The following is a 17,772-nucleotide window of genomic DNA, read 5'->3' on the forward strand; positions in this document are numbered from 1 at the left end:
TCTATTCATGCCCACCCCAACCTCAGCCCCTGCCATCAACATAAATACCACACTTTCCCAGCAGCTTTCTTTTTAGTTCTGATGAAGGGGCACTTGACTCAAAACATTAATTTTATTTCTCTGTTTACAGATACTGCCCAAACATGCTGAGTTTCTCCAGTGCTTGCCGTTTTTGTTTCAGATTTCCAGCATCTACAGTTCTTTGTTTTATTATTCTGGCTATAGTAGTGTTGCAACTACCGTCAGGGGTCTGTGTTAAGGAGAAGAAAGTCAACCAGGGTCTTGTTCTTCATTGCCATTTCACAATCACTGTTGAGTGGATGTGTGTGACCATCAGGGACAGATGTGATAAAAACCAAAAGAATCAGGAACAAAAACAAAAGTTGCTGGAACAGCTCAGCAGGTCTGGCAGCATCTGTGAACAGGAAATCAGAATTAACATTTCGGGTCTGGTGACCCTTCCTCAGAACTGGGGTAAATGTGACTCTGCTCACCTATGACCTGTGATGTTCCTGCTGTTGCATAGCCTATCCACTCTCACTCCTAGTTAGCATCTAAAGAATATCCAGTATGAATCAATATCTTCAGCAAGGGCAGGTTGAAAGGCAATTGGAAAGAGTGGGTAAAAGCATTAGTGTACAATTAGCTATATAGATCGGGACAGATCTGTGCTTAATCTCTCCTCTGGTTCAATGAAGAGTGAGTCATTAAACGATATTTGATATAAAACCTTTCAAGTATAAGAGTTTTGTTAAAAAATATTTGCCTGTGGGAGAAAACAAAACGGAAAAGAATGGAAAGAGATGTGCTTGAAAGGGAGGGAAAAGAACAGGAAGGAAGGAATCAAGGGAAAAGAGGAAAGAAGAGAAAAATGGAAAAGGGATAGAAGAAAAGCAAGAGACAGAAAGTGAGATGAAGAGGACAAAAGATGGGAAGGATATAAGTGAAGTAAGAAGGGAAGGGTCTGGAGTGTAGGAAAAGAGGGTAGAATAATGCAACAGAAGAAAGGGGAAAAGAACAGGAAGATAAGGAAGCAAGAAAGTAGAAGATAAGGAGGGATCTAATAAACAAAGATCTCTGATCCTGAGCACTCTGCCATACCTTCAGCTGCCCAGGCTCTAAACTCTGGAATTCCCTTTTTAAATCTCTAACTGTCTCTCCCTTCAACAAAACTCAAATGTGCCTCTTCTAGTAGTCACCTAACCTGTCCTTACATAGCTCAGTGTCAAAACACATTTGATAATGCTTCTGTTAAGAACTTTGGGGCATTTAACAACGTTAACAGTGCCATATAAATGCAAGTTTTTGTTGCAACATTACTACATGCAATTGATCTTATCTATTCATTTTACTGGATCTTCCTAGCTCCGTTAGATCTGAGAAGTCAAAGAGAGATGCCTGGAACATCAAACAAAATTCCAGCAACACGCAACCACAACAAGGGAGACAATATTAAACAAGAGGAAGATTCCCTCAGCCACAGCTATCCATTTTACAAAGGTAATAGTTTCCCACATGACAAGCAAATCACTGACAGGCAAGATTCTGGCCTTTGTTTAGATATTTTCTAATCTACCTGTTCAGAGATGTTATTACACACCGCTGGGACAGGTAGAACATGAACCCAAGCCTCCTGACTCAGAGATAGAGTCGCTATCACTGCACAAGAACCCTCTGGCCTTTGTCTAAAATAAATAGCAGAAGTGATATCAAATGTTAATGCTCCACTAGCCCAAGGGGTTGCAGAACTTGGATCAGGATGAAGCATAACTACACCATGGCGACTTGTGGATACACAGGCACAAAGGAAAGCAAGATATTTTGCCCAGCAAATTCCCAACCCTTTATAGGCCGCTTTGAAGTTGAGGGTCGGTGCTAGGAAAATATCAGATGACCTTGTTGGGGTGGAACTCTAGCTCTTCCCACTTCAGAGTGAACTTTCCAGAGGCAGGTCAGAGTTATTTTCTTCCTTAATGAATTTATACCTGAAATCAAGGGTATATGTTCACAGAAAATGACTACTTTGATGACTTACAAGTTAGAGAGCAATCAGGTACAATACTGAGTCAGAAGGACAGAAAAAAGGGGAACAGGAGTCGACCATTTGACCCTTTCAGTGTGTTATGTTATTTACAAAAGATTTTGATACAAATTAGAAGTAGAAATAGGCCATTCAGTCCTTCAAAACTGCTCTGCCATTCAATTGGTTCATGGCTGACCTATTTGTATTCAGAATTCTATATTCCCATCTATTCCTAGTATCATTTGATTTCGTTGTCCAACAAGAATCTATCTACTTCTGTTGTAAAAACATTCAATGGTAACTTCAGTCAATGCAGGAACTGAACCCACACTGTTGGTGTCCCTCCACATCACAAAGCAGCAATCCAGCCAACTGAGCTAACCACTCACTTAACCTATCCAAGTTGGTCTGCATTGTTGTACGTTGGCATACTTTCCTACTAACCTTTGTGTCATCTCCAAATTTATTTGCCGTAGCTTTGCTCGCCTCATCTAAGACATTGATATAAATTGTAAAAGGTTGAGGACCCAGCACAGACCCCATGAACCCACTTGTCACATCATGCCAATCTGAAAAAGACCCATTTATGCATAGTTTCTGTTTTCTGCCCAATAATCTTTATGTGGATTGTTGTCAAACGTCTTTGAGAAATTCAAATATATTCATCAATGGGCTCCCTTTACTCATAGCACATATTACACTTTCAAAAGAATTCCAATAAATTGGTTAAGCACTAAATTTCCCTTTCACGAAACTATGGTGACTCTTCCCAATTACTTTGAGTTTTTCCAAATGCCCAGTTATAACATCCTTAATGATCGATTTTAATACTTTTCTCGTGACAGACATCAAGCTAACTGGCCAAAAGTTTCTGATTTTCTGCCTCCCTCTCTTTTTGAATAGAGGGTTTGTACTTACAAGGGAGGAGTTACATTTAATAAGATCATAGTTGAAATTCTGCCTAAACTTTCACCTTGCTGTCCTAGCCCCATATTCAAAATGCCTTTGTATCTAAAATTCTCTCAACTTGCCTTGAATATATTCAATGATTAAGCATCCACAGGTTTCTTGGGTGAGAAATATAAAAGAATTATCACTCTTCTGTGACCCTTTGTTCTGAGATTGGCTTCACTGTCCTAGGATGACAGAAAGAGGTGGGATGGGGAAATATCGAACTGGGGTTACTCTCCCAAGGAGTCGGAAGAGAGAGAGAGCAGGAAAGAGAGAGACAGACAGACAGAGAGGGGGACAGAGAGGTAATTGGCACTGGTATCTGTGGAATCCACACCTCTACATGATTCAGGATTCCGAAAAAAAGCTGGTCAAAAATGTTTGAAGGTCATCCTGGATAGTTCATTAAGTCAACAATTTGTAATGTGACTAAGCTTTGTAAGCCTCTCTATCATGTTAGCTAATCAGCTGGACTCAAATAAGCTTCAGTACTGCCATGTTGCAAGAAATGGGCCTAGCAGACTTTGTTTGTTCTTCTCATCTCAGTCACTTCTACTGTTAAGTGCCTCACCCCAACCCCCTGACAAGGATAAAGCTTCCTAGGTTTTGATGCTCACCCAGCTGAATAGCTTGTTTATAATCAGAGCTGCAAAAACACGTGGAACCATGCTTGCAGCACAAGTGAAGAAAAGACAGGAGTGAACTCTCTTCGGTTTCTCTAGATGTCCAAGACACATAATGGAGAATCTCAACTATCAGACCGATAACATTGGAGCAGCTCGTAAACATGGCAAATTGATCTTCATTACTGCAAGGACCCAGCAGGAGAGGAGAAAATTATTTGGGAGTTTGTAAACTAAACTTGGAGCTCATGTCCTACCTTCCTAAAAAGAAAGACCTGCATTTATATAGCGTTTTTCACAACCTCAGGATGCCCCCATGTGTTTCACAACTAATTAGCTCCATTCAAAGTGTAGTCACCATTGTAAAGTAGGAAAAGCAACAAAAAATTTGTGCACTGCAATCACCCACAAACAAAGATGCTGATCAAATAATTTATATCGTTTTACTGTACAGCGTGAAGGACAAATATCAACAGAAAACCAGACAGTACTCAACTGTTCTTCTTTGAAGTAGTGGCATGGTATCATGAGATGGCAGAAAGGGCTCTGGATTACCTAGTTCTGAAAAGATGGCACCTCCAACAGTGTAGTTGGTGCTCCCCTGATGCTGCACTGGGATGGTGGACCTAGATTTTGTGCTTATGGCTCTGAACTGGGACAAGCCTTTCAGTGATTAAAGCACTATCCATCTTTCTAAATCTATTTATAAGCTCATCGAACTTTCCAAAAATTATAGCAGTCTCCCTATTTTTGTTTCTATCAAAAGTCCCTTCAGATCAACAGTTCACTTCAGACTCATCAGACACCTCATCTGATGAAGGCACTTTGACACAGCCTGAGATTCATCGGGTTACAAGCTCCCATCATACTGTAAAACAAGTCAAGCAAGAAGACAGCCCTCAAAAGCCCAGTCACAGTTACTCCTTCTTTAGAGGTGAGACCTTTTAGACTTTGATCTTTTCCCACTGTATTCACAGCAGCCCAACTCTTACTATCAAATGGAATATAGTATCGTTTCTGCTCATTGACCATCTCTCATTAACAAGTACAGCATCTTATGAGCACAAGTTATTTGGTTTGTTCAAACTAATGCAAAAAACAGTGACTTCTAGCGACCCCTTAGGAGTCAATGTCACAGTTTACCTGGGAAATCAAAACAAAAATCACAGAAACAATCCTCGACACTAGCACTATTATCATAATTACAAAAACTGACCTTCTTTGATTTTGGGCAAGGCCATTGAGGAGGGACTGGCCTGAAGGATTCATACAAATAATTGCAGAGAGAGGCCTCACAACTGGGATCCTGAAGGTTGGAGACTTTGGAACTCTTTGCCTCAGGTGGTGGTGGAGACAGGGTCATTAAATATTTTTAAGACAGCGATGGATAGGTTTTTGTTAGGCAGGGGAGCCAGGGGTTATCAAGGGTAGATGAGAATGTGGAATCTGAAACACAAACAGATCAACCATGATCTTATTGAATAGTGAAGCAGGCTTGAAAGGCTAAATGGTTTACTTCAGCTCCTATTTTGCATGTTTGTGCCTGTATGTATGTTTCTAAGGTAGGCTCTTGAGGAAGCAGTAATGATTGCCTCTCCCTGTCATATGTACAATCATTTACAATGCCAGCTAGCTTGTAGATCCAGGGATTCATTGGGAATGGGATGAAGAGACCAGATGCCAGTCTTGCTGTTTAGGTGAAATTGCAGAGGGCAGGGGTGATGAAATTAAGGTCAAATAGGGGTTCATAGTTAGGGAAAGATTTGGCCTGAGGTTTAAAAAAAAGAGGAAAAGCAGCAGAGACAACTGACTGCTTTGGTCCCATCATGACAACAAAGCTTTTGAAATTTGTGAGGATCCACTAGAGAATTTAAGGAGATAGCTGGTAACTGAAAAAAGGAACTTTTAAAAAAATTTATTCATGAGGTGAGGGCAGTTTCCTTCCCCAAAGAACATTAGTGAACCAGATGGGCTTTTTCCCAAACAATTGGCAATGGATTCACAGTCATCGTTAGGGTTAAACTCCAGATTTTTTTTTATTGAATTCAAATTCCACCATCTGTCATGGTAGCCTTCGAACATGGGTCCCCAGAACAATTATCTGGGTCTCTGCATTAACAATCCAATGATAATACCATGAGGCTATCCCCAGGTAATAACATTTAATTATGTTTGTCATGCCATCTTGTACCTCTACCTGAGCAGGCAGACAATGCCTCAGTTTAAAGCCTCATTCAAGGAGCACCTTCAAAGTGTAATACTCCCTTCTTGCTCCACTGGAGAGTTGGCTTTGATTATGTGCTCAAGTCTCTGGATTGATGTTCAAAATGCTTCTGACTCAGAATCAAGTATCCTATCTCAAAACCAAAGCTTACACAACTGAACGGAGGGAAAAATAGATAAAAGACATAGAAGAAGGATCCCAACACACAAGTTTCACACTACTAGGGTTATGGAAAGCAAAAGTGAGCCCCAATTCCTATTTGTGCTTTCAACAACCACTATCAAAACCTGTGGGTATCCGGATATCTTGAGATAAGGATTAGATCACCAGTTCACTGCCTTGCTCATGAGTGAGGTGGAAACTTGGAGGCCTGGAACTTCCTCCCTAACAACAAATGGGCAGCACCAGTTCAAGAAAGCAGCACACCACCACCCGCTCAAGGGCAATTAAGCATAGGCAATAAATCCAAGCCCAGCCAGAGACACCTACATCCTTCAAACAAATTTTAAAAGGGTAGAAAAGTGGCACTGAGAAACTGTACCTCAGAAAGAGACTGGAGAGGAGAAGAAAGAGAAGCATACTAGTAAGGTAAAATTCCCATCACTCTTAATATTCACTGCTGGTCACCAATATTGAGGGAAAATGCAGATAAAATATGCAGTGATTCACCTGCCTGGAGACATCTACAACACAAAAGCAATTATGTTCTACCTAACAGGGCTAGGAGATTTGGAAGATCGCAGACCCAAACCATGCCCCTCGGACACTGCCTCAGATGAGATAATGAGGACCAAGACTCCAATTTATCGCACAATTGCTGGGCGCAGCAAGCACGAACGGTTATTGCAAGAGGAAGAGTCCCTGTCCAAACAGCATCAGAGCCAAAGCATTCCTTCTTACAAAGGTATAGTCACTGTACAGTGCCAATTATTGTAAATCCTTCTCTTCTGTTTCAACTGTGGGTCAGTGCTCAATAGCACTTTTGTTTCTGAATCAAGGTTGAGTGTTCAAGCCACTCTGGACACTTAAGCTGACAGCCTGGTGCACTGCAGAGGTTGTGCAAGATGAATGTAAATTCATGTCTTTTTCTTTCTAAAGCCATATCTAAGTGACTGACATCTTGGAGTGCCATATTTTGTTTTCTGTGGTTTAGAGAATACAACAAATTGAACAGTTTGATTCAGTTGGTAGTATTGACTCAGCGTCAGAAACCTCCAACATTTGAGCAAATTATCTGGATTGATGTTCTGTTGTAGGATTGGGTGCAATACCATTGTTAGATGTAACGGGAAAGAGGAGAGGGGTTAAAGAAAGTGGCTGGTAATTGGAAAGAGGAGGCTTGAGCTATCTTTCCTCTCCAGGACAGTCCTGCTGTTAAAACTTGGCACAAGGATTTCAAGGATAATTTCCAACCTCACTGGAAGGTTTATTACTTTTGACATTCACAACAAACGTGCATATTTTATAGTGAATAAAGTATTTTTCTAATAAACGCAATCATTGTTTTGAAAGATGTAGTCAGTTTGTGCACAATAAGCTCAAACAAGAAGTCAAGACTGACGGGAAAACCTCTTTTTTTGTAAGGTTGTTTGGACAAATATTGGCCAGAACAATGAGGAGGGCACCCTTGTACGTCTTCAAACTAGTGCCGTGGAGTCTTTCACATTCACCACAGACAGCAGTTAGCTGTCAACACAGTGGCTCAGTGGTTAGCACTGCTGCCTCTCAGCACTAGGGACCCGGGTTCAGGTGACCCACCCTCAGGCGACTGTCTGTGTGGAGTTTGCATGTTCTCCCTCTGTCTGCGTAGCTTCCCGCCAGGTGCTCCGGTTTCTTTCCACAGTCCAAACATGTGCAGGTTAGATGGATTGGCCATGCTAAAGTGCCCATATTGTGTGGGGATGAGTAGGTTAGGTGGATTAGCCTTGGGAAATGCAGGGTTACAGGGATAGGGTGGATCTGGGTGCGATGCTCTTTGGAGGTTTGGCGTGGACTCAAATGGCCTGCTCCCACTGTAGGAGTTTGGTGTGTTCTATCATTTCTGCGCTAAGTCTCTGGAGTGGGCTTCTGGCTCAGAGATGGAGGTGCTACACCTCGGCCATAGCTAACACAGTGTACAAGCAAACAGTGTACTGATTCTGTTGGTCAGACTGTAGCCATAACCTACACCCAAAGACCAATGCCTCAATGTTAACTGGCACCAGTGAGGTGGTGGTGAAGAGAGGTAAAAACTAAAACCCATTTCTTCTGTTTTTTTCTTTCTCTCAGGAAAGCAGACACTGGTGCAAGTGCTTCAACAGTTTGGGGCTCAGCTCCCCTCACGAAGCTCATACAGTGCGCCCCAAGGGTCACACTCTTTTAATCCAATAGCAGAACTTTCTTGCAATCAATATGAAAGGGAAACCAGAGATGATGTCATGTCCAAGAAGAGAAGTCAGTTTTGCAAAGGTACATTTACGAGTTTTAATGAAGTACAAGACACTCCTCCAACTTGAGACAGAATTTCCAGCCAGCATTAGTCCAGTACACACCCATAACAAATCAGTCCCATTCAGTTATCACCCACTGTGCTTGCTGACCTATTCTGATGTCCGATCTAGGAAAAACTCAACTTTAAAATTCTCATCTTTATATTCAAATCTTTCCATGGCCTTTCCCCTCCTATCTCTGTAACTTTCTCATCCCTACAACCTCCTGAGGTTTCTGTATTCTTTAGTTCTGTCCCCTTGCGCATAGCCGATTTTCAGCAAAAACAAAATACAGCAGATGCTAGAGAAACTCAGCAAGTCTGGCAACACCTGTGGAGACAGAAATGGAGTTAATGTTTCAGTCCAATGACTCTTCCTCGGAACAGCTTGTTCACATTGCAATGTTTGATTGTGCCCTATGCTTCTGTAGTTAACTCTGTAAATGTCTCCACTCCTTTAAGATGCTGCTTAAAACTTTTCACTTTGTCCAAGCTTTTGCTCACCTGCTTGATACCTCTGTACGTGGCTCTGTCATATTTTCCAACTATACTGTAAAGTTTATGATATTTCAGTTTAGATGGCATTATATAAATGCAAGTTGTTGCTGTGCTGTTTTAACGCAAGCGTGAAAGTTTTTTGCAGAGAATCAAGCATCCATTACAAGTCCAGCACTAACTGGAAAGTCTACCTTTTATTGTATATCTGCTGCACATGTGGGACAGGACAAAGCAGCCCCAATTTGGCCATTAATGGGCTTATACCAGAAAAACTGCCAGGTCTAACTGGTTCACAAATGTCTTTTAGGGAAATAACCTGCAACCTGTACCTAGTCTGGCTTTCACCTGATTCCAGTCCAAACTGCATGATTGATTTTTAATGGGTAGTAAATGTGGCCTCATCAGAATCACCTACATCCAGAATACAATAGAAAGGAAAAAGCTCAATTTCTGAGATAACAATGTGTAGAGCTGGATGAACACAGAAGGCCAAGCAGCATCAGAGGAGCAGGAAGGCTGACTTTTCGGGCCTAGACCCTTCTTCAGAAATGGAGGAGGGGAAGGGGTTTCTGAAATAAATAGGGAGAGAGGGGGAGGCGGATAGAAGATGGATAGAGGAGAAGATAGGTGGAGAGGAGACAGACAGGTCAAAGAGGCGGGGATGGAGCCAGTAAAGGTGAGTGTAGGTGCGATGTTAGGGAGGAGATAGGTCAGTCCAGGGAGGACGGACAGGTCAAGGGGGCGGGATGAAGTTAGTAGGTAGGAGATGGGGGTGGGGCTTGAGGTGGGACGAGGGGATAGGTGGGAGGAAGGACAGGTTAGGGAGGCGGGGATGAGCTGGGCTGGTTTTGGGATGCGGTAGGGGGAGGGGAGATTTTGAAGCTTGTGAAGTCCACATTGATACCATTGGACTGCAGGGTTCCCAAGCAGAATATGAGTTGCTGTTCCTGCAACCTTCGGGTGGCATCATTGTGGCACTGCAGGAGGCCCAGGATGGACATGTCATTTGAGGAATGGGAGGGGGAGTTGAAATGGTTCGCGACTGGGAGGTGCAGTTGTTTAGTGTGAACTGAGCATAGGTGTTCTGCAAAGCGGTCCTCAAGCCTCCGCTTGGTTTCCCCGATGTAGAGGAGGCCACAACGGGAACAGCGGATGCAGCATACCACATTAGCAGATGTGCAGGTGAATATCTGCTTGATGTGGAAAGTCTTCTTGGGGCCTGGGATGGGGGTGAGGGGGTAGGTGTAGGGGCAGGTGTAGCACTTCCTGCGGTTGCAGAGAAAAGTGCCGAGTGTGGCGGGGCTGGAGGGGAGTGTGGAGCGGACAAGGGAGTCACGGAGAGAGTGGTCCCTCCGGAAAGCAGATAAGGGTGGGGAGTGAAAAATGTCTTTGGTGGTGGGGTCGGATTGCAGATGGTGGAAGTGTTGGAGGATGATGCGTTGGATCCGGAGGTTGGTGGGGTGGTATGTGAGGACGAGGGGGATTCTGTTTTGGTTGTTATTGCGGGAAATGTGGGAGACACGGTCGAGGGCGATAGGGTTGATCTGTGCTGAGCTAACTCATTAACATAACCCAAAAGGCTAAAGAGTATTAGTCTTTGTGTCAGTGGGGCTGGAGTGAAATGTGAAGGAGTAGTGCAGCAATTGTACAGAACCTTGAGCAGACCCTCTCCACAGTATTGGGTTCAGTTTTGAGCATTGCCTCTCAGAAAGGACTTGTTGGCTTCAGAGATAGTATAGGCCAGACTCACCAGAACAATACTGGGACTTAAAAGAGTAACGAGGACAGTTCCGTAAGCTTGAATCGTATTCACTTGAGTTTAGAATGTTGAGGGGCGCTCTAATTGAATCTTATGAAATGATGAATGTTTCAAGAGGTTGGATACAAATAAATAATTCCTCTGGTGGGGGAGATCAAAAACAAAGTGGCATAATCTTAAAATGAAAATCAGGTTGTTCATGGGTGACATCAGCAGCTACTTTGTCACACAAAAAGAGCCAGGAATTCTGGGATTCTCTCCAGAGAGTCTGTGGCTTTTGAGAGTCAATTTAAAATTTCAAGAATGAGAGCAATAGACTGAATGGCTTCCTTCTGTTCCTGTGGTTCTCAGCTAGACATCAGATCAAGTAAAAGTATTGGGGTTAGACAGTGGACTTAATGATGATCTTTGCACTCACTGAAGTTTAAATACGAACTCCTTTAAACTAGCCAAGTCCTGGAACTAATTCTTCAAGTTCAGAAGGTGCCAAGTGTCTTTTATGCTTCATGCTGCTTTAACTGATCTCAGTCACGCGCAGCCGTGGCGATACAACTGAGCTCAGCCCCAGTGGGCTGACACAGATATGGCAACTCCTATTCAACAGCCAACGACTCCTGCCAGAAGTGAGCATATTCAGATGTGTGCCAATACTGTGGCCACAATTTAAATGCATGAGGGAACAGTAAGGGAGCCTGCTACCCAGCCTTAGAGACACAACCTTGCATAGTTGAAACTAATGGTTTGTTACAGTAGGAACTTATGATGAACGCTGAACACTGAATTCCTTCAATTGAGAGGTCATCCTGCTTTTGGTTTGGCAGAGATCATCCGGTACAAGAACTACACACCTGTTAACATCAGAAACTGAACTCATCTTCGATCATGTTTGTGGTGGAGGGAGACAGGGGAGGTCAGAGAGGAACTTTCCAGTTTGTTTTTCCCAAATGGGCCTGGGCTTTACCATCTTCAGAGGATTACATTCTGGTGTGGGGAGTGTCTGCATTGGGCATCACAACCGCATGAAACAGGTCTTTTCCTTTCTGTCATTTTTGTATGCATGTTCATAACCATCTGTTTAAAATGAAAGCATTACCATCAGTGTTGATACGTCTTAAGTAATAAATAACTGTGTTTGAATGTCCAGGATCAAACATAGGGAACGGCTAGAAAAAGTTCCCAGCACACTGAAACCCTTATCCCATCATGAGGCAGAGTCTGTAGGAATGTTTAACTGTATTTTCCATTCTGTTTCTCAACACTTCAGGTGTGAACAGCTGCACAGGAGGCTTGCACTCTACCAAAAAGAACACAGCTGAAGTCAAGGTCCAAGAAGAATGCTTTAAAAAGGCCGAGCTAGCTGCAATATGCATTCTTCGCAATGTTTATTTTGCAGCCAAGGAGATGATCCCCAATTCCTCAACAGAAGCTCTGAATGAGCTGTGCATACTTCAAGGTCTCACGGACCTGGGAGGACTTCACTCGGACAAGCTCGACTCCTACGATAATTCAATTGAGGAATTCCAGCAGGCCATTGCTGAAGTGACGGATGAAGGAATCCTGAAGAAGGCACGGTCCAGTAACTGTTTCAGTATCCTAATTGACGAGTCTGAAGACTGTTTCATGGAGCCGTACCTGTTTATGTACCTCCAAATCATTGAACATGTTGCAGGAGGGTATGAGCCAAAAACTTACTTCCTGGCGGTCAAAAAACTACAGGAAGAGGTCACAGCCAAAAAGATCACAGCGGAATTAGTCAACGTGCTGAAAGAAAAAGATCTAGACATGAAACAGATGTGTGGATTTGCAATTGATGGCACTGCTTTGACAGATGAATGCAAGAACAGTGTGGTCACTCAGTTAAAGGCACAGGTTCCTGGTCTCTTATCCATCCACTGTATTTCTCATCGATTAGCTCTCAGCATTGTGTCTGCTGCAGACACTGTCCCTTACCTAGTGAAGTACCAACAAACTCTCAACTCTGTTTATAAACACTGTGTCGGGGTGCCCAGGGACGGGCTTGAGGCCATGCAAAAAGTACTGAGAGACACATACAAACAGAGCAGCCCTTTCAAGGATATCTTGCCATCCAGGTGGCTTATAGTCAGAGCATCAGTTGAAGCTGTAATACGCAACTTTGGCAAACTTGTCTCAGTGCTCCAGAACAGTCAGTCAGCCACAGGTGTCGGGCTAGCAAAGACCATGTGTACCTACAAATTCTTGCACTGTAGTCATTTTTTGGCTGACATTCTCCATCAGTTGTACATTCTGTGTAAGAGTTACCAGACCTCCAATGTTGACTTTTCAATTGTGCATCCCCTGTTGAAATCAACGGTCACCACGATTAATAAGTTGAGTGCTGAAAGCACTGGTGAGATGCTTAAGAACCTTTTGGCTGCACTGCCGGCCAATATGTGGGATGAGAGCCTCTCTGAAAGCTCATTTATGTTTCAGAATCACCGGATAAAAGCAGGCCGCCAGCAGAGGTCAGAGGCTGAAAGTACCTGCAGAACTTTCCTTGAAAATCTCACGCGTGACCTTAAGGCCAGGTTCTCAGAATCCAAGGATGCAGCCACCATGACAGCAATGACTGCCATATTCGATCCTGCACATGCCTCTGACTCAAAGAATAGGCACATCCAAACTGTGACCGATTACCTGTCTTCGCTTTCTGATGACAGTGACAAAGATGAGTTTGAAATGAGCTGCAAACAGGAGCTTGTCAGCTTCATGAACTTTGTAGAGTCTCAGCCTGGTGTTCACGCACTCACTAGCTCCAAGGATGTATGTGAACTTGCACTGAAGCAGAAACTGATGTTTCCTGTTGTCAGTTCGCTGGCAGAACGGTACTTGGTTTTGCCGATTTCAACTGCAGATCTTGTGGGGACATTCTGTAGACAACACATGTTGAGGACCAAACTTGGGAACTCACTGACCACCAAGTCACTGGAGAACCTGATCAAGATCTCCATCCATGGTCCTCCTATCAAGGAGTTCAACTTTATAGCTGCTTATTCCAAGTGGGCATCCAGCAGGGCTAACAGGGCACAGCAGCAAAAGAGTTAGAGGTTTACAGATTGTAACTTGTGCTGATTCTTTCTTTTCCCTTTTGAACAAAAAAATTGTTTGTTATTAGCAAGAAAGAAAAAGGAACCTATCTGCAGGCAAAACTTTGGAATCCTAAAACATAATACAGTTTCGCCTCAGAGTTTTGCTGTAGGCACAATGTACAGAAATTCAGGGCAAAGAAAACATCTAATTTGTTCAAACACTCTCCTTTCTAGAAGTTGTTAATATTGATAATGAATTGCATAGACTTCCCCTCTTTTTTATTCATTTACAGGATGAGGGTGTTGCTGGCTAGGCAATATTTATTGCCCATCCCTAATTGCCCAGGGGGCAGTTAAGAGTCAACCATATTGGCTGTGGGGCTGGAGTCGCATGTAGGCTAGACCAGGTAAGGATGGCAGTTTCCTTCCCTGAAGGACATCAGTGATGTAGATAGTTTTTTACGATAATCAACAATGGTTTCATGATCATCATTAGATGGTCTTATGAAGTCTGCCAAGGCGGGATTTGAACATGGTCCCCAGAACATTATCTAGGTCTCTGGATTAATAGTCCAGTGATAATATCACTAGGACACTGCTTCCCCCCAACATTGATAAATGCTGTCACCTTTCAACCTTCAAGCCGGTTCCTGGGACAGTAACAGACTGATCAATAATTTAAAGAAAAAGAAAGCTTGCAACTATAAGCGCACCTTTTCGGATTGCTCAGAAACCTCTCAAAATATCTCAAACAATCTGCTTCCTAGTGCAATACGTGCTCTAGTTGTGTATGCAACTATTTGGCTTTGGCATTGATCAAGTTGAAAAGCTGGACTGATAAATAGATGAATAATTCAATGCCAATAATTTTTTTTAAAAGTTTGCAGTTTCAATTTATTTAATGTCTTTTTTTGTTAATCCACCTTGCAACATAGAAAGATTTCCTCCCTTTTTCAGGTGTGATACAGGAGGAGGCAGAGAGGTGATGAATATATTGAAGAAAAAGGCTTGCATGTGATGCCTAACGCACTGCAGTTGGCAGAACTACCTACATTTCATGATTATCTATTGCACCTGCCAGTTGTGCTGTAGTTGCAAGCAGAGAGACAAAATGGCCCTAACAGTGCTGTGCCAATGCAGAATTGCACGAGCTTTTTTTTAAAAAATTCATTCATGAGGTGGCTAGGCAATATTTATCACCCATCCCTAATTGCCCAGAGGGCAGTTACGAGTCAACTACATTGCTGTGGGTCTGGAATCACATGTAGGCCAGACCAGGTAAGGACAGCAGGTTCCTTCCCTAAAGTCCATTAGTGAACCAGATGGGTTTTTCCCTGACGATTGACAATGGATTCACGGTCACTGTTAGATTCTTAATTCCAGATATTTATTGAATTCAAATCCCACCATCTGCCATGGCGGGATTCAAACCTGGGTCCCCAGAATCTTATCTGGATCTCTGGATTAACAGTCCAGTGATAGGACCACCAGGCCATCGCCTCCTCATAAAGAACCAATGATGGTGGTCTGTTCAGTCATGACAAGGGAGTCCACATTTCCTGACATACATTTCCAGCAGGGGTCAGTGGATAACGATTTCAGGGAAGAACTCTTCCTTGGACTAGGGGGGCAGAGACGAGGAAGTGCAGCTTCCCAGCCGCTGCCATGGCTAGGGAATGATAAGCAAGGACAACACCCTTGCTCTCCTTTAAACACTGCTGCAATTTTAAAGAAAGATTCACATTTTACAGCGTCTTTCCTGACTTCAAGATGTCTCAATATGCAAATGCATTTTGCGAAATGTTTTTGAAGTGTATTCACTACCGTAACACAAGAATTGCAGCAACTACATTACACATAGCAAGCTCCCAAAACCAGCATTATTAAAGTCATTCTTCAACTAAGTGAGGATATTCTGTTTTAGTGGAGTTAGGCGAGGATAAATATAGGCCAAGACACCAAGACAATTCCTATACTCTTCTTCAAAATAAAGCAAAGGCAACTTTTACTAATATCTAAGAGAAGAGAGGAGGTTGAAGTTTACTTCATCCAACAATGCAGCACTCCCTCTGTACTACAATTGAGGGTTAGTCAAAATTATGAACTCCGGTCTCTGGAGTCTTTAAGACTGTTTTCTGTACAACAACTGATTTAAACTATTGTGCTCTGCTGAATCTGCAACATTTACTCAAGGATGTCTTGGTCTTCTGTTAAAATTGTGAATTCCAATCACATATTTGTACCTCCTGACTGTTTTGTGTTTTTGTTTAAAGAAAGGAAGAATGCCATTAATCTCTTATCTAAAATACATACTAGCATTTTACAGGTTACAAGAATATTAAAGGATTTTGAGGATACACTAGGAAGTAGGAACAGTGGCCTTTTATGCTTGGACAGTGTTCAAACTTAGCCTTAAGTGTGTGCATGGAAATCATGTCTCACTAACTTGAATTTTTTGAAGATGTAATGAAGAGGATTGATATGGGCAGACCAGTAGGCGTGGATCTATATGGACTTCAGTAAGGCATTTGACAAGGTTTCTCATGGTAGATTGGTTAGCAATGTTAGATCACATGGAATAAGGGGAGAACTAGCCATTTGGATACAGAACTAGCTCGAAGGTGGTGGAGGGCTGCTTTTCAGACTGGAGGCCTGTGATCAGTGATGTGCCACAAGAATTGGTACTGGGTCCACTGCTTTTTATCATTTATATAAATGATTTGGACGTGAACATAGGAGGTATGTTAGTAAGTTTGCAGATGACACCAAAATTGGAGGTTGTAGTGCACTGCGAAGAAGGTTTCCTCAGAGTACAACGGGACCTTGTTCAGATGGACCAATGGGCTTATGGGTGGCAGAGTTTAATTTAGATAAATATGAGGAGCTGCATTTTGCAAAGGCGAATCAGAGCAGGACTCATACACTTAATGCTAAGGTCCTGGGGAGTGTTGCTGAACAAAGAGAACTTTAGTGCAGGTTCACTTTTCCTTAAAAGTGGAGTCTCAGGTAGGCAGGATGTGAAGAAGGTGTTTAGTATGCTTGCCTTTATGGTTCAGTGCATTATGTGTAAGAGTTGGGAGGTCACGTTGCGGCTGTACAGAATTTTGGTCAGGCCACTTTTAGAATACTGCTTGCAAATCTGGTCTCCCTGCTCACAGAGGATGTTGTGAAACTTGAAAGAGTTCAGAGAAGATTTACAAGGATGTTGCCAGGGTTGGAGGGTTGGAGCTATAGGGAGAAGCTGAATAAGCTGGGGCTGTTTTCCTTGGAGCATCGGAGGCTGAGCGGTGACTTTATAGAGTTTTATAAAATTACGAGGGACATGCATAGGGTGAATTGCCAAGGTCTTTTCCCCAGGGTAAGGGAGTCCAAAACTAGAGGGCATAGGTTTAAAGTGAGAGGGGAAAGATTTAAAAGGGACCTAAGGGGCAACTTTATCACACAGAGGGTGGTGCGTGTACGGAATGAGCTGCCAGAGGAAGTGGTGGAGGCTGGTACAATTACAACATTAAAAAGGCATCTGGATGGGTATATGAATAGGCAGGGTTTAGAGAGGTATGAGCCAAATGCTGGCAAATGGGAGTAGATTTATTTAGGATATCTGGTCAGCATGGATGAGTTGGACTGAAGGGTATGTTTCCATGCTGTACAGCTCTATGACTCTATGAAAAGATGAAAATCTTCTTCTCATCACCATATCATACAATATATAAGAGGCCCCTCAGGTCCACATCAACAACAATTACTCTAAATCTACACCAGTCCCACTTTCTGTAAGTTGGGCCAAAAATTCCCATCAGTTGTTGGACATACCCTGGATTTAAAAACCCTCTCAATGGAGAAATTATGGGAATTATAGCATATTGGATTAAAGTCACTGGGACTCCAGGAACCAGAGGCAATAACTGAGCCAGGAAAAGGCTGGCTGGAATAGACTGAGGAATATACAAGCCCAGGGACAGATGTCTGGGACAGGGGCTAGCTAAGCAAAACCAAAAGGAAAACCTCCCAGAGATAGTAGGAACTGCATATGCTGGATAATCTGAGATAACAAGGTGTAGAGCTGGATGAACACAGCAGGTCAAGCAGCATCAGAGGAGCAGGAAAGCTGACGTTTTGGGCCTAGACCCTTCTTCAGATTTCTGAAGAAGAGTCTAGGCCCAAAATGTCAGCTTTCCTG

General features: G+C 42.9%; 2 protein-coding genes across 6 annotated transcripts in view; one reads left to right on the top strand and one right to left on the bottom strand.

The window, feature by feature from the left end:
* The window catches only part of LOC109913227 (sorting nexin-11-like), a 114,193-nt gene that overhangs the window by 52,659 nt on the left and 43,762 nt on the right, over positions 1 to 17,772 (bottom strand). The window lies entirely within an intron of this gene.
* Positions 8,105 to 13,951, top strand: LOC109913223. The gene is made up of 2 exons (XM_020512703.2): positions 8,105 to 8,269; positions 11,810 to 13,951. The coding sequence occupies exons 1-2, from the start codon at positions 8,239 to 8,241 to the stop codon at positions 13,606 to 13,608; spliced, it is 1,830 nt and encodes a 609-aa protein (XP_020368292.2). The 5' UTR covers positions 8,105 to 8,238; the 3' UTR covers positions 13,609 to 13,951.

This window comes from Rhincodon typus, chromosome 30 (genome assembly GCF_021869965.1).
Source record: "Rhincodon typus isolate 14 chromosome 30, sRhiTyp1.1, whole genome shotgun sequence".
Classification (NCBI taxonomy): Eukaryota; Metazoa; Chordata; class Chondrichthyes; order Orectolobiformes; family Rhincodontidae; genus Rhincodon; species Rhincodon typus.

Excerpts from the sequence above, each read along its gene's own strand:
- LOC109913223 (XM_020512703.2), top strand. The coding sequence starts at position 8,239 with ATGTCCAAGAAGAGAAGTCAGTTTTGCAAAG. Across the intron at positions 8,270-11,809 it reads GAGAAGTCAGTTTTGCAAAG|GTGTGAACAGCTGCACAGGA; the intron begins GTACATTTACGA and ends TCAACACTTCAG.